We start from the raw sequence: 19,280 nt of genomic DNA, 5'->3' as shown, positions 1-19,280 counted from the left end.
AGCAATTACTCTTATCCAGACTGGTACTGACTAGTATTCCAACATTGCTTCCTTATTTTCTCTCCCCAATTCAGTTAACGTGAACCAGTGCTGACAGAGTGGGGCGGGGAGGAAGGGTTAAATAAAGATGCCGTGTAGGTGTCTGATGTTCTCCTTATCAACCAATGATGTCAGTGATTGTTAGAATGCTGGTGACTGGCCTGCACAGTTAATTAAAAACGATGGCCTTGTGTAACAAAAACAGGCTTAATCTACCCACTGGGTTGTACACAATTTTGGGGAAGTTTTTAGGCATTTTCCAAAGCACCCTTGAAGAACCCAAAAGGTACCCTGGTTGAAAAAGGCTGGGGTAGAGCATGGGTGCTGAGCAACTTAAGGTGGAGTGCCGACTTTAAAGTGGAACAAAACCCATCAATGTAATGGTTTCCCAGAACTGTTGTATTCAAAGCATGCTGTGAATGACAGCTCTCAACTGAACTGACAAGCCATAAATTGTCTGGTGTCATAACTGATCAAATGTGCAGAACCACGGCAACTGCAGATCAAACAGAGGCTAAGATGGCAGCTTCCTTATATCAAAATTAATAACCAAGTTACACTTCCCAGTGTTAATGAGCAGGTGGAAACTCAGCTCCTTGCACAGATCGAAAGGGCTGGGACAGTGATAATAATGGGGGATTTTAACTACTCGGAAATTGACTGGAGTAATGGTACTGCAGGAACAGTTAAAGGGCAAACATTTTTAAACCTACTACAGGACAATTTTATGGTCCAGTTCATAGAGGCCCCTACTAGGAACGATGCTCTGCTGGACCTGGTAATCTCAAACCAGAGCTTATTACTAATGTCCATATAAAAGAACATCTGGGTGTCAGGGCAGGGCTGTGGAACGGACAGGTAGGCCTAGTGGCAGGGTAACGCACTGGCTGACGACAACCACCACCAACAGACCGAAGTCCCTCAGGGCGCGGAGTCTAAGTCCCAGGCTGCCCTTCACCAGGGCCCCTGATGGTGGGGATGGACTTGACGCAGCCAGGAACCAGGTCGCGGCCCCCGAGACACCCCAGCTGCGGTAATAGCCGCCGCCAATGGCGTGTAGCTGGTGAGAATGACAATAGCGTAGTCAGGCAAGCCGGGTCGACAACAACGGGACAAAACGGTACAGGACAGTAGACAGAGAATCACAGGTCACGGGCCGGGTTCAGCAACGGAAGGTCAGATTGAAGGAAAACACAGAGAATGGTCTTAAACACAAGCCGAGTCAGATACCAGAAGAGTCACGAGCGTATACACAGAGCTGTAGGAAGACCAAGACACAAGACACAAGTGCAAAGAGCATGTGCGGGCCACAGGTTTATATGTCATCAGCCACACCCCTCTGGGGGATGGACCTCAGAGACCTGAAGGCATAAAAGGATTCCCACCATGCACAGCAGAATCCAAGATGGACGCCAGCACATGGAGTAACATAACTTCAGGGAAAAGGTAGGACCTTGACACTGGGTAGCAGTGACCATTACATGATTTCATTTATTGTTAGCTGTAAACAGCAAGCACATACGGGAAAAATAAAAAGGATCAATTTCAAGAGAGCTAATTTTTCAAGGCTGAGAGTTGCTCTCCAAGCCTTAGACTGGGAGGGAATATTGGCATTGATGAACACAACACAGAAATGGGAGTTCTTCAAAGACTGTATGTGAACACACTGCAAAATATATTCCCATGGGCAACACGTTTAAAGGGCTAAAAATCAAATCTATGTGGCTTACGGCCAAAGTTAAAAAGGCTATAGATAATAAGAAAAGAGCTTTTAATAAATATAAAAATGGTATACTTGGATTTTGCCAAAGTGTTTGACACAGTTCCCCACACACGGCTAATGTGTAAGGTAAAGTCTACAGGCTTGGAAAAATCTGAATGCAAATTGATAGAAAACTGGCTAAAAGATCGTATTCAGAGAGTAGTGGTTATTGATTCATACTCTGAATGGTCTGGGGTCGTCAGTGGTGTACCCCAAGGTTCAGTGTTGGGACCCTTACTTTTTAATATATTTATAAACAATATAGGGTCTGGGATTATAAATCCCATTTCAGTCTTTGTAGATGACACCAAGCTGTGCAGTGGAATAACGTCCTTACAGGATGTCTCCAATTTACAAGCCGACCTCAATGCTCTGTGTAATTGGGCAACTATGTGACAAATGAGGTTTAATGTTGATAAATGTAAGGTTCTGCACTTGGGGGCTAAGAATATGCATGCATCATACATACTAGGGGGGGGTACAACTGGGGGAATCAATGGTGGAGAAGGATCTGGGAGTTCTGGTAGATCACAAGCTTAATAATGGCATGCAATGCCAAGCTGCGGTTTCTAAAGCGAGCAAAATCCTCTCTTGTATTAAAAGAGGTATAGACTCCAGAGAGAGATATCATATTACCCCGGTACAAATCATTAGTAAGACCTCATCTGGAATATGCAGTTCAGTTTTGGGCACCAATTCACAAAAAGAATATTGGGGAACTGGAGAAAGTACAGAGAAGAGCAACCAAACAGCTATGAGGAAAGATTAGAGGAACTGAATTTATTCTCTCTTGAGGAGATAAAGGGGGGATATGATCACCATGTATAATACATAAGGGGGGATATGATCTCCATGTATAATACATAAGGGGGATATGATCACCATGTATAATACATAAGGGGGATATGATCACCATGTATAATACATAAGGGGGATATGATCTCCATGTATAATACATAAGGGGGGATATGATCACCATGTATAATACATAAGGGGGGATATGATCTCCATGTATAATACATAAGGGGGGATATGATCACCATGTATAATACATAAGGGGGGATATGATCACCATGTATAATACATAAGGGGGGATATGATCTCCATGTATAATACATAAGGGGGGATATGATCACCATGTATAATACATAAGGGGGGATATGATCACCATGTATAATACATAAGGGGGATATGATCTCCATGTATAATACATAAGGGGGGGGATATGATCTCCATGTATAATACATAAGGGGGGATATGATCTCCATTCTCCATGTATAATACATAAGGGGGGGATATGATCTCCATGTATAATACATAAGGGGGGATATGATCACCATGTATAATACATAAGGGGGGATATGATCTCCATGTATAATACATAAGGGGGGATATGATCACCATGTATAATACATAAGGGGGGATATGATCTCCATGTATAATACATAAGGGGGGATATGATCACCATGTATAATACATAAGGGGGATATGATCACCATGTATAATACATAAGGGGGATATGATCACCATGTATAATACATAAGGGGGATATGATCACCATGTATAATACATAAGGGGGGATATGATCACCATGTATAATACATAAGGGGGGATATGATCTCCATGTATAATACATAAGGGGGGATATGATCACCATGTATAATACATAAGGGGGATATGATCTCCATGTATAATACATAAGGGGGGATATGATCACCATGTATAATACATAAGGGGGGATATGATCTCCATGTATAATACATAAGGGGGGATATGATCACCATGTATAATACATAAGGGGGGATATGATCACCATGTATAATACATAAGGGGGGATATGATCTCCATGTATAATACATAAGGGGGGATATGATCACCATGTATAATACATAAGGGGGGATATGATCACCATGTATAATACATAAGGGGGATATGATCTCCATGTATAATACATAAGGGGGGATATGATCTCCATGTATAATACATAAGGGGGATATGATCTCCATGTGTAATACATAAGGGGGGATATGATCTCCATGTATAATACATAAGGGGGGATATGATCAACATGTATAAATACATCAGTGGTTCATATAGTGAACTCGGTGTAGAGTTATTCACCCTGAGGTCATCACAGAGGATAAGGGGGCACTCTTTACGTCTGGAAGAAGAGAAATTTAATCTCCAAACACGGAAAGGTTTCTTCACAGTAAGAGCTGTGAAAATGTGGAATAGACTCCCTCAAGAGTTGGTTCTGGCCAGCTCAGTGGATTGCTTTAAAAAAGTCCTGGATTCTTTCTTAGATACACAGAATATAACTGGATACTAACATTTGAAGGTAAGCTTGATCCAGGGAATATCCTATTGCCTCTCGGGGGATCAAGAAGGATTTTGTTTCCCAGCAGGAGCAAATTGGATCATGCTTTGCTGAGTTTTTGCTGAGATCCTTCCTCTGGATCAACTGTGGGTATAGGATTATAACTTTTTTTTTTTTTCTATGGTTGAACTGGATGGACTTTTGTCTTTTTCCAACCAGACTATGTAACTATGTAGTAGAGATCTCTTGTGGTGGCTCAAGGAACTACAACAGGGATCTCCACTGCACCCCCCTATGAAACTTAGCCCTGAAGTCTGGGAAGTCACACTTTAAAGTGGAACTTAACTGTATCTGACCACTGAAAACACCATTTAGTTCATAAAGCATGCTCACCCATCCATCCATTTCTAACCACAGCCTTGTGTAATGGCCAGGGGCAGACTGGCCATTTGGAAACTCAGGCACTGCCTGAGGGCTCAGGGTCAGTAGGGGGCCCAATGAGATGCCCCTAGTACCTTTTTCATAGGCTTTTGTGAGTGAGGGCAAGGACACAGGGGCCCCATGATCCCTTATTGCCCAGGGGCCCCATGAGTTGTCAGTCCACCCCTGGTAATGGCAGATGATTCATGTAACATTTACTTCCTGGAATCCATTTGTCCTTAGTTCAGGCATGCAGGCAGGAGTGTGTGCTTACTGTGAAAGGAAGAGTAATAAAAACAATAGAAATATGAGCGCTGGGTTACAGTAGACCAGTTAAGTACAGAAAAATAGGAGCAGCCAGCATAGAAGAGGAAACAACCTCAGATCCTCCAATAAATATCAGAAATAAAGGTACAAATGCGGCGCTCGATCATAGTTGCAACATATTGAAGATATCTCACAGTGTTAAAACTTCATTAATATAGTATATATAAATTAATGTGACTGTTGTGACACAACGAGCAGTAATAAACCTTCTGTGACTGCCGTGACCGTGGTGTTAAATGATATTAACAGCAACACCGCTTATTAGGTATAGATAATGCGGAGTGAGGTGACTGTGGATATACAGTAAACAGAAAAGTAAAATACGTGACTATTAAAACTGGAAGCAATGAGCATACTATGCACCAATTGACTGACAGGATATAGTTCATATGAGATGATGTGACTGTGGTGACACAAAGAACAGCGGATAACTTTCGTGACTGCTGTGGCTGGAAGCAATGAGCGTACTATGCACTAACCAGATAGCACAGATAAATGTGCGTTGGAGTAAATAAGACCTACTCCTCGGTACTCTGGGGGTGGGAACTCAGCATGCGGATGTGATCATCAGGTGGAGGTACTTCACCAGCTGTCATCTATCCAAAGCAGGTTTCCACATCTCAGGTTAGCTGTGTCCAGCAGTACAATTTCCAGCCATCAGGGGGATCATACGAGGCAGATAGGAGCCAGGAAAAATCCTTCAGAACAGGGACTCTCAGTGCCAGATAAATGAGCCCAGAGAGAAAAGAACTCCAATAGTGTAGTATGTTTAATGATCAAAATAGGGGTAACATCAAAGTACAAGTAAGTAAACAAAATCAGCACTTACATCTGAGGTAGTTAGTGGTTAACATTCCATAAGAAAGGGTATCTCTCTAACGCGTTTCGTGTAATAACACATTTTCAAAGGGAGAGAACCCTGTCCCAAGTGAATCCTTAAATAAAGAAAGAGCAAATGTGCTCATTCTGCACATCTGCGGCATCGCGGGCTTCCCGCGCATGCGCACTAGCGCGTGCCGCCCGCGCATGCGCACTAGCGCGCGCGGCGGCCATGTTTTTGGCTTATAGTGCATAGAGGACAAACAGCAGTCGCGCATGCCCAGTAAGACCTCCGGCGGCCATTTTGCCGTGGGTTGAAAACAATACATCAATGAGAGATGTGCCCAGCGCACAGGGGAATGTTCCTTCTAAATTAAAAGGTTTATCCGGGCATGTGGATGTCTACTTATTCCTCTGTGGCGCAATGGGGTCTGTGACAATCGATTACTCATCGGTAAGGCTATAGTATGACCCAAATCCCTGTGCAAGGATTTAATGGAAGCCACAGCACCACCTAGTGACCAAATTGGAAAAGACGATATGGGGAAAAGGATCTCTCCTAAATAAAGCCAGGAAACATATATGAAGCAAATCATCTAACAATCTATGATTAGTCATAAACGTCTTACAATAAGAAGAATCACTACCTCATAGTGACTGGATAATAATAGTTTAAAAACAGTATAAAATAATATAAAACATGTGTGTTAAAAAATTAATGGAAATTACAATGATGGTCATCAATACCCTATTAATAAACCATATGTAAAAAAGGTGAAAGAATAATATTAACTAATATCATACCGCTTAAATCCAGCATAAAGGCCTATAAGGCCAAATGACAGTAACATAAACGTATGCGGACATATTAAAACGAATAATAGTGACCATAAAACTGTGAATATATGAGACATGGGTCACAAAGGTATTAGAATATAAAAAATATAAACATATAAAATACACACCCACATGGGGTGGAACCAATAATCATGAGTATAAAAAATGGAAACAGATGAACCCAACTGAGGGGATGTGGGATTTTGTGATGCTATTAACTGGTATCAATGAAGCAATTAATGTCGAGGTCGATGTTCAGGCCTGATGGTGACAGCGTTTGCAATAAATATATCCATTTTGTTTCTAGTTTAGATACAGCTCTTTTGCTGTATGTACCTCGCCATTGTTTTTTGATAACATCAATTCCCGTGAATTTCAGACAGTGGGGGTTTCTGTGGTGGTGTTGTCTGAAATGCATGGATACAGAGTGTTCCTTAAATCCCTTAGTGATGTTTTTGAGGTGTTCACGCAACCTGTCTCTTAGCCTTCGGGTTGTCCTCCCTACGTATTGCTTCCCGCAGGAGCACTCTAAGAGGTAGACCACATGTGTAGTGTTACATGTAATGGTATATTCAATGTCGTACGTTTTACCTGTAGCGTTTGATCTAAAAGATTTTACAGTACTTTTGTGTATACCATTACAAACGCATAACATGCACCTATTGCAGGGATAAAAACCACTGCGGTTAAAGAAAAAACTGGGTTGTTTGGGAGGGTTAATTATATTGGGTGCCAGTTTGTTCCTGAGTGTTGTTACTGTGAAAGCTCCTCCTCCAGATGAAAGAAAACAAAATGCTCATTAAAACTCCAGGGATGTATGGCATCATTTTGATCTAGGCCAGAAACCAGGAAGTAACTGAAGAAATGTAAAAAAAAAAATTAAAAAAGAGTAACTATATTAATATGATCTATTTACTAATGCTAGCAGCATAAGGATTAAAATAGTTAAAGTGATTCTAAAGGTTCGTTGTTTTGTTTTTTTTTATAACAAACATGTTGTACCTGTGAAGGGATGGACGCTGATCAACCGACCACAGGAGTCCAATGTTGAGGAATAGCCTCAGCCGCCATTCTGGCCACACCCTCTGATGCATTTCACCCTACCCAACGGGGTTTGGTCACAGAGGTTATGACAAACATGTTATGCTTACCTGCTCTGTGCTGGTTTTGCACAGAGCAACCAGGATCCTCTTTTTCCCCCGCCAGCGCTCCTGGCTCCTCCCCCTTGACCAGTGCCCCCCCCCATAGCAAGCCATTTGCTGTTGGGGTACTGGTGCGTGCTTGCTTCATGTTACCCATCTCTTACCTGTAATATTCCCTGCTCCACCTGTTGGTACGACTATCTCCACTGGGCGCAGTATGTCTTTCTCTGATGCTGGAGCACATCGGAAGTACCCGTAGATGAAATGGGCTACCTGGACCATCACTCGAGCCCAGTTTACAGAATTAGTGCTCATTAAGTTATGCTTGCTTGCAAAACTTGTGTCTGCGAAGAGTTTTCTTACAGGTACATCCAGCTCATCCGATGTTCCTTCAACTGCCAAGGAACAGGAGAAAATTTAGAAGAGTTGCATTTTATGTGAATTATTAGGTTGCTCATGCGTATGGAGGATGTACAATATCTCACACATTCCAATGTAATCACTTATGCAGGCCATAGATGGGTCAACAATTGGCAGATTTTTTTTGCGAAAAAAAATCAGCCGATTTTCGCACCATTAGTGGGTTAATTGGTCGGCTGTTTTACGGGGTTTTGGCACATTTTTTTTTATCGGTAAAGTTGGAAAATTCACGGCCAATTTTCCCGGCAATGATGGGCAAATCGGCCGATCGTTTTACCGATAAAAAATCTGCACATGAGCTGTGACCTGCAAGAAGAAGAAGAAGAATAGTCCGCTTTTATATTTTATATTAAAAGACTTGCAGTTGCAACAATGTATCTATTTGTATAAAAATATGTGTATCTGAAATAGAAACAATGTTGCAACCGCAAGACTTTTTCATGTAACATATAATAGCGGAGCTCTCTGCAAGGGACAGAAGTAAAAATGCCGACCGTAGACGGGACGAAAAGTGGCTGATTTTTTACCATTGGTGGTAATGTCGGTCGACTGAACAACCAATTTTTTATTTTTTTTTTTTTAACGGCCAATTTTCAACTCGTCTATGGCCTGCATTAGTAATCAGATTGTTTCTCATCCCCAGGTCTCCCCTACATACAGATCTGCATTGTGAAGCTTCTGGGAGTCGTGCTGTAGCACTCTGTTCCCTGCGGCCCCTACTCCCCTCCTGTCCATCCTAGGTGCATGTATGTGATATCAGCTAGGATGGAGAAGAATGGAGGGGCTGGTGAGGACCAGGACTCCCAAAACCTACTCTACAGTATACTGCCATCTCCGCTTGCTGTGCTCGGCCGCTACAGTCCCTCATGTAATGTGCCCTTCTGGTCCCTCCCATGTAATTATTATTATTATAATACAGGATTTATATAGCGCCAACAATTTGCGCAGCGCTTTACAAAATGAAGGTAGACATTACAGTTACAATACAATTTGGTACAAGAGGAAACAGAAGGCCCGGCTCGTTAGAGCTTACAATCTAGGAGGAAGGGTTGAGTGATACAAAAGGTAATAGCTGTGGGGGGATGAGCTGATGGAGGAAATAAATGGTGGTTTACTAGGAAGAAGCAGGATAGACTTATAGAGAAAGGTTTTCAGGGATTGTCTAAAGGTGGATAGATTAGGAGACAGCCGGACAGATTGGGGTAGGGAGTTCCATAGGATGGGAGAAGCTCGGGAGAAGTCCTGGAGGCAAGCATGGGAGGAGGTGACACAGGAACTAGAGAGCAGAAGGTCTTGGGAGGATCGAAGAGAGCAGTTTGGTTGATATTTGGAGACCAGGTAGGTGATGTAGCTGGGGGCAGAGTTGTGGATGGCTTTGTAAGTTGTTGTTAGTATTTTGAATTGTATTCATTGAGCGAGTGGAAGCCAGTGGAGGGATTGGCAGAGAGGGGTAGCAGACACTGAATGGTTGGTAAGTTGGATGAGCCTGGCAGCAGTATTCATGATGGACTGGAGGGGGGATAGTCTATGTAAAGGTAAGCCAATGAGGGGGGAGTTGTAGTAATCGAGGTGAGAGATGACCAGGGAGTGAATTAGGAGCTTTGTGGTATCCTTGGTTAAAAAGGGGCGTATTCTAGAGATGTTGCGGAGGTTGACCAGGGGCGAACTGACAACTCATGGGGCCCCCGGGCAATAGGAGATCATGGGGCCCCTGTATCCTTGCCCAAACTCAAAAAAAGCATATGAAAAACGTACCAGGGGCATCTCATGGGGCCCCCTACTGACCCTGGGCCCTCGGACAGTGCCTGAGTTTCCAAATGGTCAGTCCGCCCCTGGCTTTGACTGAAATAAATACAAAGCACATGGCTGCTACTGCCACAAGTTTGCTTTGAGCACTTCGCTCTCGGGACGTACATAGTGGTTAAATCCTGACTAATAGTAATGTACCGGCTACCTACCCCCTAACACGTGAACATTATCCTCAAACACTGTGATCATCTGCAGCTCCTGGATCTTAGTACAGCATCCAAGTGGGAACAGAACAATGATATCAATATTCGGATTTTCTCGAACACCCTCAATTGCAGCACTTCCCGTGTCTCCAGATGTTGCTGAAACATAAGATACACAGCGCTGAATAATACAGAAAGCTCTCTGAAAGCTTCTGGTCAGTAATTAAAATAATCAGTCAGTAATAAATGTGAGATATAAACACGGGGTTAAAGTGGACCTGTCAGTAACATAACAAGTCTGCATGAATAAATTCCTGATATGTCACAATACAGAGTAACAGTATCATTTTCTTTTCAGAAAAGCTCCAACTTTTATCGTTAAAAAGCAATCCTCAAGATTCAGTCAGTCTTTGTCTAGGCTGAAATGATGTCATCAGTGCGCTACAGGTAGGAGGATCAGACTGTACATTGTAACACTGCAAGGTGAGAGGATGCAGCAGAGGTGGTTTGTGTAAGGCATTTGTGAACACAGCCAAGAATTGCACAAGCACTAAAATTTACATGACTGTCACCTCAGTCCAGAAAGTAGATGCTGACCCTGGATGGTGGCTGAACAAAGATGGTGCCATCCTTCAGGAGAGGAAATCAGATAAATACATTGTTGGGGGGAGTGCTGTGATCTCAGTGAGAGGTAATAAATAGCTGGAAGTTTTACACATTAGACACATTACTGCGTACTGCACACAGCAAGAAAACATGTAGCTTGTGTTAAGTCTGATTTACTCTCCAAAGTACCACACTTAAAGGATTTACAACCGCTTAAATGTGCTTTCATATATTTTATGAACGATATGAGAAAAGTCAGCCATCTGTGGGATAACAATGATATATTGGTTCACATTAGACAGTGCTTCTCGAAACCAGTAAACCCAAAACAGGTGTGTGTTTTTTAAGGGCAGGACAGCTGTCAGCAACACATCCAATATCATCACACTGATTGGAGTCAAGGTTGGCTCACTCCTGGCTCCAATTAGCTCTGGGAGAAGTCATTAAGCTAGGGCCTCACATACTTTTTCCTCCCTGCACTGTGAATGTTTACATGTTATGTGCAATTAAACCATGGCAACATCTAATGTTTGTGTAGTATTATGTTCAGCAGACTGTCTTCTTCTGTTGTTGTGACTTAGATGACGTTCAGAGCACATTTTATGCCCAATTCATGCAAAACTCCACGTAATCCCAAGGGGTTCACATACTTTTTCTTTCAACTGTATAATTGGTCTCCAAGCTGTGTGTGGCAGTCATGGAAATAAAGTTGACTCAGCCACAATCCCCCCTTTAACAGCTTAAAGCTGAACTCTAGGTACAAAAACATTTATTGAAATATAATTCTTAACAATGACAAAAGATATAAATCTATTTTGTGTGCATTAAAAGACTTTGCAAACCCAGTTATTACCTGGGTAGAGGTGACATCATCATTGTGCTGTATATAGCCTGTGCAGAGGAAAGAGCTGTGGGAGGGACTGAGCAGGTTCCACCCACCACAGGCTGCCTGCAGAGAACTATAGGAGGGGGCGGACACAAGATCAGTCACCCTGCACAAGAAGGAGAGCAGCAGTGACCGGTCTTTATTATCTTGGATTACTGCACAGATCTGGAAGAAATGCACAAGAACAAGCTTCATGTAATAATGAATGTTATGTTTAAACAATATTACATTAATAAAGGATGACTGTACCGTACTCATTTTACTGAAAGTGTTACTAAACCCACAACAGTAAAAACAGTCTGTATCTGCAGTAAAGCATGCTTGTTATACTCAACTGTCAAGCCAGCAGAGCAGTCAGATGGCCGGGAGCCAGCATCGGGAGCGGATCCTTTCTTTTTTTTCTTGTATCGGGTTGGCAGTGGCGGCGGGCATCGTGATTGACATTGGATTTACTTTGGGGGGCATTCTTTTATTTTTCTTCTTTTAATAAAAGACTTGTCAAAGACTATCTCCTGTGTTTTTTCACACTACACTTTTTTTTTTTTGTGAATGGGTAGTGGTAGCATGCACCCCATACTCATTCACATGGGGGGGAAGGATCTGGGGGCTCCCTTGCTAAAGGGGGCTTCCAGATTCCGACCAGGCCCGCATCCACACACCCCCACAATTCCCAGGGTTGTGGAGAAGAGGCCCTTGTACAGATCAACATGAGGACAAGTTGCTTTGAGGAGGGGAGCCCCCCGGCCCCAAAGCACCCCCCCCCATGTTGAGGACATGTGGCCTGCTGTGGTTCAAGAGGGGGAGGGCGCTCGCTTATTCCCCCCGTTTGCTGATCTGCCAGACTGCATGCTCGGAAAAGGGTCTGCTATGGATTTTGGGGGGGTACCCCCACGCTATTTTTTTTTCACTTTTGGCGTGGGGGTTCCCATCAAAACCCATACCAGACTCAAAGGGCTTGGTATGGATGGAGGGGGGGGACCCCACGCTGTTTTTTAAATTATTTTTTTTAATTGCTGGCAATTCTATCTTTTACATTCAGCTGTCAGTGGGAACCCCGCAGACAGCTAAAACATTAACGCTGCATAGTTTTCACTACTAAAATATTGCATGACTTGATAAAATAACTCACGGGATATTTTAGTAGTGTTTTTTGGTGAATTCAAACTTTTTTTTAAAAAATGCTGTGCGGTATCCTACCGCATACTCGGATGTGGTAAGATACCGCTTAGTGAAATGTGCCCAGTGAGCCTCTCACTGGGCCCCCTGCTGACCCCGGGCCCTCGGGCAATGCCCGAATGGTTAGTCCACCCCTGATGTGTAACCTAAGGGGTTAATCCTCTGCATTGTGTAAAAAAAAAAGTTTGATCCTGACTTCTCTGATCTTCCCCCTCTTATCTCCTGATAAGACATATTGTGTAGAGTCACTCTGAACATGCTCATTTTGGTGTGTATTGTTAAAGAGGTTTTTTTTTTCTTGGGAGAATGCATGTGATCAGCACAGGGTCAATCAGCACTTTCCAGGCAGAGGGTCCTGCATCCTCCTAGAGCAAAATGAAAACTCCTCCTACAAGCTTTAACATGTGCTCAGCTGGACATTGATAAAAATCACAAGACTGCTATATAATGCTGATTAGAAAAGGTATTTAGCAGTTTATATTTACTAAAATAATTGCATTTCCATGTTGTGTGTACTGTGGGAGACCAGATATAGTGAATGCAGGGTCTGGGGAGACCAGATATAGTGAATGCAGGGTCCTGGGTTTAGAAACATTTTAACAAACCACACAGAACCCTTCTTTAAAAAGCCACACCCACTGCGGCTGGTATTTGTTTGCAAAAAAAGTTGGCAACTTTACCCATCACACATAAATATGGCCCAGGTGACCAGGTAGCGGCGGTTTCCTCTACCATCAGTGGGCTGGGGGCTGCCATAATATGACACAACCCAGCAGGCAGCAATGGTCCTATGTCTATGGATCCCAAGGTTTCATGTGATGACACAGGCACAGGAATCGGAAACTTTACTGCTCAATAACCAAATTCACCTTTTTTCCAAGAAAACTTAACATCTCAACATCGCCATCTAGTGCACACTTATATGAACTCCACACTGGCTTTCTGCTTGGAATGTTAACCTCTTCCATACCGGGCACTTTTACCCCCGTCCTGCCCAGGCCAATTTTCAGGTTTCAGCGCTCACACTTTGAATGACAATTGCGCATTCATACAACATTGTACCCAAACTAAAATGTTATCATTTTCTTCACACAACTAGAGCTTTCTTTTGGTGGTATTTAATCAAAGCTGGGGGTTTTATTTTTTGCTAAATTAACAAAAAAAGACCAAAAATTTTGAAAAAAAACGTTTTTCTTTGTTTCTGTTAAACGTTCTGATAAAAGTTTACAAATAAATAATTGTTCTTCATAAATTTAGGCCAAAATGTATTCTGCTACATGTCTTTGGTGAAAATAACCCAAATTAGGATGTATTTTTTAGTTTGTAGGAAAGTTATAGAGTTCACAAACTATGGTATATATCTGAATATTGATCAATCCTGAAGTACTGACAGCCAATCTAATTTCTTGAGGTCCAAGAATGTCAGAACTGTACAGATATCCCCCAAATGACCCCTTTTTGCAGAGTAGACAGTCCGACGTACTTCATAAGAGGCATGGCGAGTTTTTTAAAGTTGTAATTTTTTTGTCATAATTTTTTGGAAATGAAGAAATAAAAAAAAATATTTTCACAATTTTTTTATTTACATACTGTCACCAGTGCAGTACAGCATCATCATATAACTGGCATGGTGGTGATCAGGGACACTGACTGGTGACAGTATGAAAAAAAAAATAATTGATATTTTTTTTTTATTATTTTTTATTTTGTATTACTTTTTTCTCTTTTTTTAAGATTTTTTTTTTCATATTTCACTATGACCAAAGTAGTATAATATTACCATAGTAACGTTGTACTACTTTGGGGAAGTGATCTACATTTTTTTTTTTTATACAATTTGCTTATATATATATAAGCAAGCATTTACCTGAATGACATCGATTCATTCAGGGTTTTTTTTTCTTAACTGTGATTTGGCCACAGCTAATCACATGACACAGCTGGGCTGTGATTGGCCCAGCTTGTGCATGTGATGGCTGTGACCATTCACAGCTAGCCACACTCGTATACAATGGATGGCATGAATGAAGCCATCCATTGTATACAACTGTCATGTGACCTTCTGTGATTGGTCACAGCAGGTCACATGGTACTGGCAACGGGGCTGGTACACAGATCTGCCATCGGCCGTGTCCAAGGTACACAGATCTGTCATCGCCCGTGTCCAAGGTACACAGATCTGTCATCGGCCGTGTCCGAGGTACACGGCCGGTGACAGATCGCGCCATTGCGTGGCTCTTTGGGCATGCAAACTGCGCATGCCCGAAAGAACGCCACATGACGTCCACCCGGAGGGACGAGGGTTTTTGCCGGCCGCCATTCGGCCATAGGCCGGGCGGGAACCAGTTAAAATGAATGCTTTGAAAATTACAAAAAACATCTGTGCGATGTATTGCGGATATGCACATAGACTACTAAATGTGGCCCCTCTCTCTGTCTAAAAAAATATAAATGTGTTTTGTGTATATATGTACAGGGCTTTTTTTTCCTGCAGGAACACAGGGAAACCGGCACCTCCAGCACTGAATGTATGTAATGGCAAGGGGTACTGGGGTGTCCTGGAAAGTCTATTGATGCTGGCTGCTGAGGGATCTATTGTCACTGGAAAGAATCTGTTTTTGCATGGTAGTCTATTGTTGCTGGAGAGATCTATTGTTGCTGGAAGGGATCTACTGTTGAGGGAGGGGTCTATTGCTGCTTAAACTGGGATGCCCAATACGTTTAGTAATATATAGTGTATATATATATATATATATATATATATATATATATATATATACTGTACATATTTAAAAGTAAATTCATAGGAAAAAACAACAGACTAACCTACAGCTGTACAGTGAGCACCTTGTGAATGAAAACCTTCTGCGCTCCTAGCTAGACCACTAAATGAATAAACTAATGAAGCCGCCACCATCCAGTCATATACCTAATGATCTATAGACAAATAACTCAGTGAATGATGTAGCGCTATCTATGTAAAACTAAGTGCATAAAAGAATATCATAACCATAGTATAAGTGAATAAAAAACATAAATATGAATAAATTATGTAAATATAAAGCAAAATACACAACGTGACCGAGTCCTCATAAACGCCTAGTGATATACAGTTGTGTTCAACATAATAGCAGTGTATTGAAAAAAGTGAATAAAGCTCAAAATCCTTCTAATAGCTTTTATTTCCATACACACAAATGCATTGGGAACACTACACATTCTATTCCAAATCAAAACATGAAGAAAAATAGATCAAATTTGTGTTGTTCCTCTAAAACAATTGAAGAAAAGTGAATATTAGACTGCTAAAAAAAATAGCAGTGTTTGTATTCTTCTTTACAAACTCAAACATTCACTACATAAACTGAAAAATGTTTGAAGATTTTGCTTTCCTTTGAATGACTTAATGAATATTTGGTTGTAGTCGCACTGTTTCTGAGAACTGCTGTACATCTGTGTTGCATGGAGTCACCCAACTTCTGGCACCTGTGATCAGGTATTCCAGCCCAGGATGATTGGACCACATTCCACAGTTCTTCTCTATTTCTTGGTTTTGCCTCAGAAACTGCATTTTTGATGTCACCCCACAAGTTTTCTATTGGATTAAGATCCGCTGATTGGGCTGTCCACTCCATAATGTCAATCTTGTTGGTCTGGAACCAAGATGTTGCACGTTTACTGGTGTGTTTGGGGTCGTTGTCTTGTTGGAACACCCATTTCAAGGGCATTTCCTCTTCAGGATAAGGCAGCATGACCGCTTCAAGTATTCTGATGTATTCAAACTGATCCATGATCCCTGGTATGCGATAAATAGGCCCAACACCGTAGTATGAGAAACATCCCCATATCATGATGCTTGCACCACCATGCTTCACTGTCTTCACAGCGTACTGTAGCTTGAATTCAGTGTTTGGGGGTCGTCTGACAAACTGTCTCCGGCCACTAGACCCAAAGCATGACTTCAATAACGTCATGGCCCATCGACAGGGAATGTGGCGGTATGTGCGGCAGGACTGGATGCCCATCACACTCCTCAAAACACAACATGAAAGCTTTGCTGCCTCAGAATATCCAAGGCCTGTGGGAAAGAAATCTGACAAACACCACTATGTTCTATTGTGTCTTTTGTAATGTCTACATTCATCTCTGTTGTCACACATTTAGAAAATGCGACTTTAGGGCACAAATAAAATCAGTCACTAAACAGCTATAGCTTTCCAGACAAAGTTTCCGCTGTGCTACTCAGACAACTCATTTTACCCTGAAAGTGAATCTGTCACCAAAGGCCCGTTCCCCTTCTTTCTACCTGCCGCCAGGAGTGTGATTCTCAGATACTGGAACTTGACAAGGTAGCTTGCCTCCATCACCTATAACAGTGGTCTTCAAACTGCGGCCCGGGGGCAGGAAAAGGCCCTTTGCTTGCTTGTATCTGGCCCTTTGGACACTATTCTTTCCAATGACTGCATAGATTGGACACTATTCTTTCCACTGACACCAATGATGGGGCACTATTCCTCCCAAAGATATCAACAATAGGACACTATTCTTTCCACTGACACCAATGATGGGGCATTATTCCTCCCAGTAATACCAAAAACAGGGTACTATTCCTTCCACTGACACCAAAGAAGGGTCTCAATTCCTCCCACTAACACCAATGATGGGGTACTGTTTCTTCCACTGATACCAGTGATGGGTCACTATTCTTCCCACTGACACCAACAATGGGGCACTATTCCTCCCATTGACACCATTGCCACTAATGATGGAGAACAATTCCTCCCACTGACACCAATGAAAAGGCACTATTCCTGCCACTGACACCAATGATGGGGCACTATTCTTCCCAAAGATAACAACAGGGCACTATCCCTCCCACTGAAAATAACAATGGGACACCATTCTTTCCACTGACACCAATGATGGGGCACTATTCCTCCCACTGACACCAATGATGGGGCACTATTCCTTCCACTGACACCAATTATGAGCCACTATTCCTTACACTAGTACCAATGATGGGGCACTATTCCTCCCAAAGATATCAACAACAAGGTACTATCACTCCAACTGACATCAACAATAGGACACTATTCTTTCCACTGACACGAATAACAGGCACTATTCCTCCCACTAATACCAATTATGGGGTACTGTTCCTTCCACCGATAACAATGATGGGGCATTATTCTTCCCATTTACACCAACAATGGGGCACTATTCCTCCTACTGACACCAATGATGGAGCACTATTCCTCCCACTGATAACAATGATGGGGCACAATTCCTTTCACTGACTCTAGTGATGGGTCTCTATTCCTCCCACTGATAACGATGGGGCAGTATTCCTACCACTGACACTAGTGATGGGTCTCTATTCCTCCCATTGACACCATCAATGAGGGACTATTCCTTCCACTGATACCATCAAAGGGGCACTATTCCTTCCAATGACATCATCAATGAGGCACTATTCCTTCCACTGACATCATCAATGGGGCACTATTCTTCACATTAAAACCAATGATGGGGCTTTCTTTACTCCCACTGATGTTACAGTCAGGCCCCCTAAAGTCTGAAGGACAGGTAGCTGGCCCTTTGCTTAGATAGTTTGGAGACCCCTTACCTAGAAGAACTGGTAGCCTGGCACCGTGACAGATACCCCACTTATGTGGTCATTTGGACTATCGGGTTTGGGTTATTTATTTTAGAGATTTATGACGGTTTTAATGTACTTTTGAATTTAGAACTTGGAGAGGATATGGATAAAAGACACTGACCAAGACTTGTTGACATGTTGCTAAGGCATCCAAATATATGTTGTATAGAATGTGTTTTAAGGTCCCACCATTGACTCTATGGGCCTCCAGACACAAGAAAATAAAATTAATAAGTAAGAATAATTAAAAATAAATAAATATCGTATCTTGAAAAGGTACTGCTATGCAGCACTTGAGAACATGGCTCTATCTTTATTGTGGGGGGCCAAGACACATGCGTTTTGGCATGCCGGAACATTCGCATTAAAACGCAACACTGTAAATGGTCCCTAAATGATCAGCAAAATAGCGTGTCCTTCACAAGCTGCAGCAATGGCCCAGTTTTCATCTATTGATGAAGGGCCTGAATGCAACACAGTTAGAGCAGACCACCCCATGCGGCGGAGGAGGCATCTGTACAGATTTCAGCGGAGAAATAACTGATTAGGCTTGTTTTCCTTATAAAATCAGCGCCTCTCACAAATGTCTCAGACGCTCAATAAGATGGATTCCGTTTAGAAAAAAATGGGGGCTTGTGGTCCATTAACAAGTGTCCAAAGAACTGTACTTTTTACACGAACCCATCATCTTCTCCCACTTATTTTCCCCATAATACACCAGAAAGATGAATGGAGCAGCACAGTGACTTAGTGGCCAGCACATCCCAACCAGGACACTAGTTGCATGGAGTTTGCATGTGCTTGCGTGGGTTTCCTCCCATACTCCAAAGACATGCTGGCGGATAAATTGGCCCTAGCACTGTATGTGTTTGTGGGTATAAAAATAGTGGCAGAACCTGGTGACACTCAGTCCAGTGG

The 19,280-nt window shown here is 42.4% G+C and overlaps 1 protein-coding gene across 5 annotated transcripts in view; it reads right to left on the bottom strand.

The window, feature by feature from the left end:
- LOC149450175 (threonine synthase-like 2) overlaps positions 1-19,280 on the bottom strand; it is a 164,784-nt gene that overhangs the window by 39,790 nt on the left and 105,714 nt on the right. For all 5 annotated transcript variants that reach the window (XM_089692330.1, XM_089692329.1, XM_089692332.1 and 2 more), the window contains exons 2-3: positions 10,042-10,194; positions 7,828-8,058 (exon numbers count right to left, since the gene is read on the bottom strand). In XM_089692330.1, the coding sequence (XP_089548456.1) occupies positions 7,828-8,058; positions 10,042-10,194 (384 nt within the window). The remainder of the gene's footprint in view (positions 1-7,827; positions 8,059-10,041; positions 10,195-19,280) is intronic.

The sequence above is a fragment of the Staurois parvus genome, unplaced genomic scaffold (assembly GCF_062004578.1).
Source record: "Staurois parvus isolate SC_StPar_1 unplaced genomic scaffold, SC_StPar_1.0 ptg000581l, whole genome shotgun sequence".
Taxonomy (NCBI): domain Eukaryota; kingdom Metazoa; phylum Chordata; class Amphibia; order Anura; family Ranidae; genus Staurois; species Staurois parvus.
Note: the sequence above shows the minus strand (reverse complement) of the source record. Positions and strands in the feature narration are given on the sequence as shown.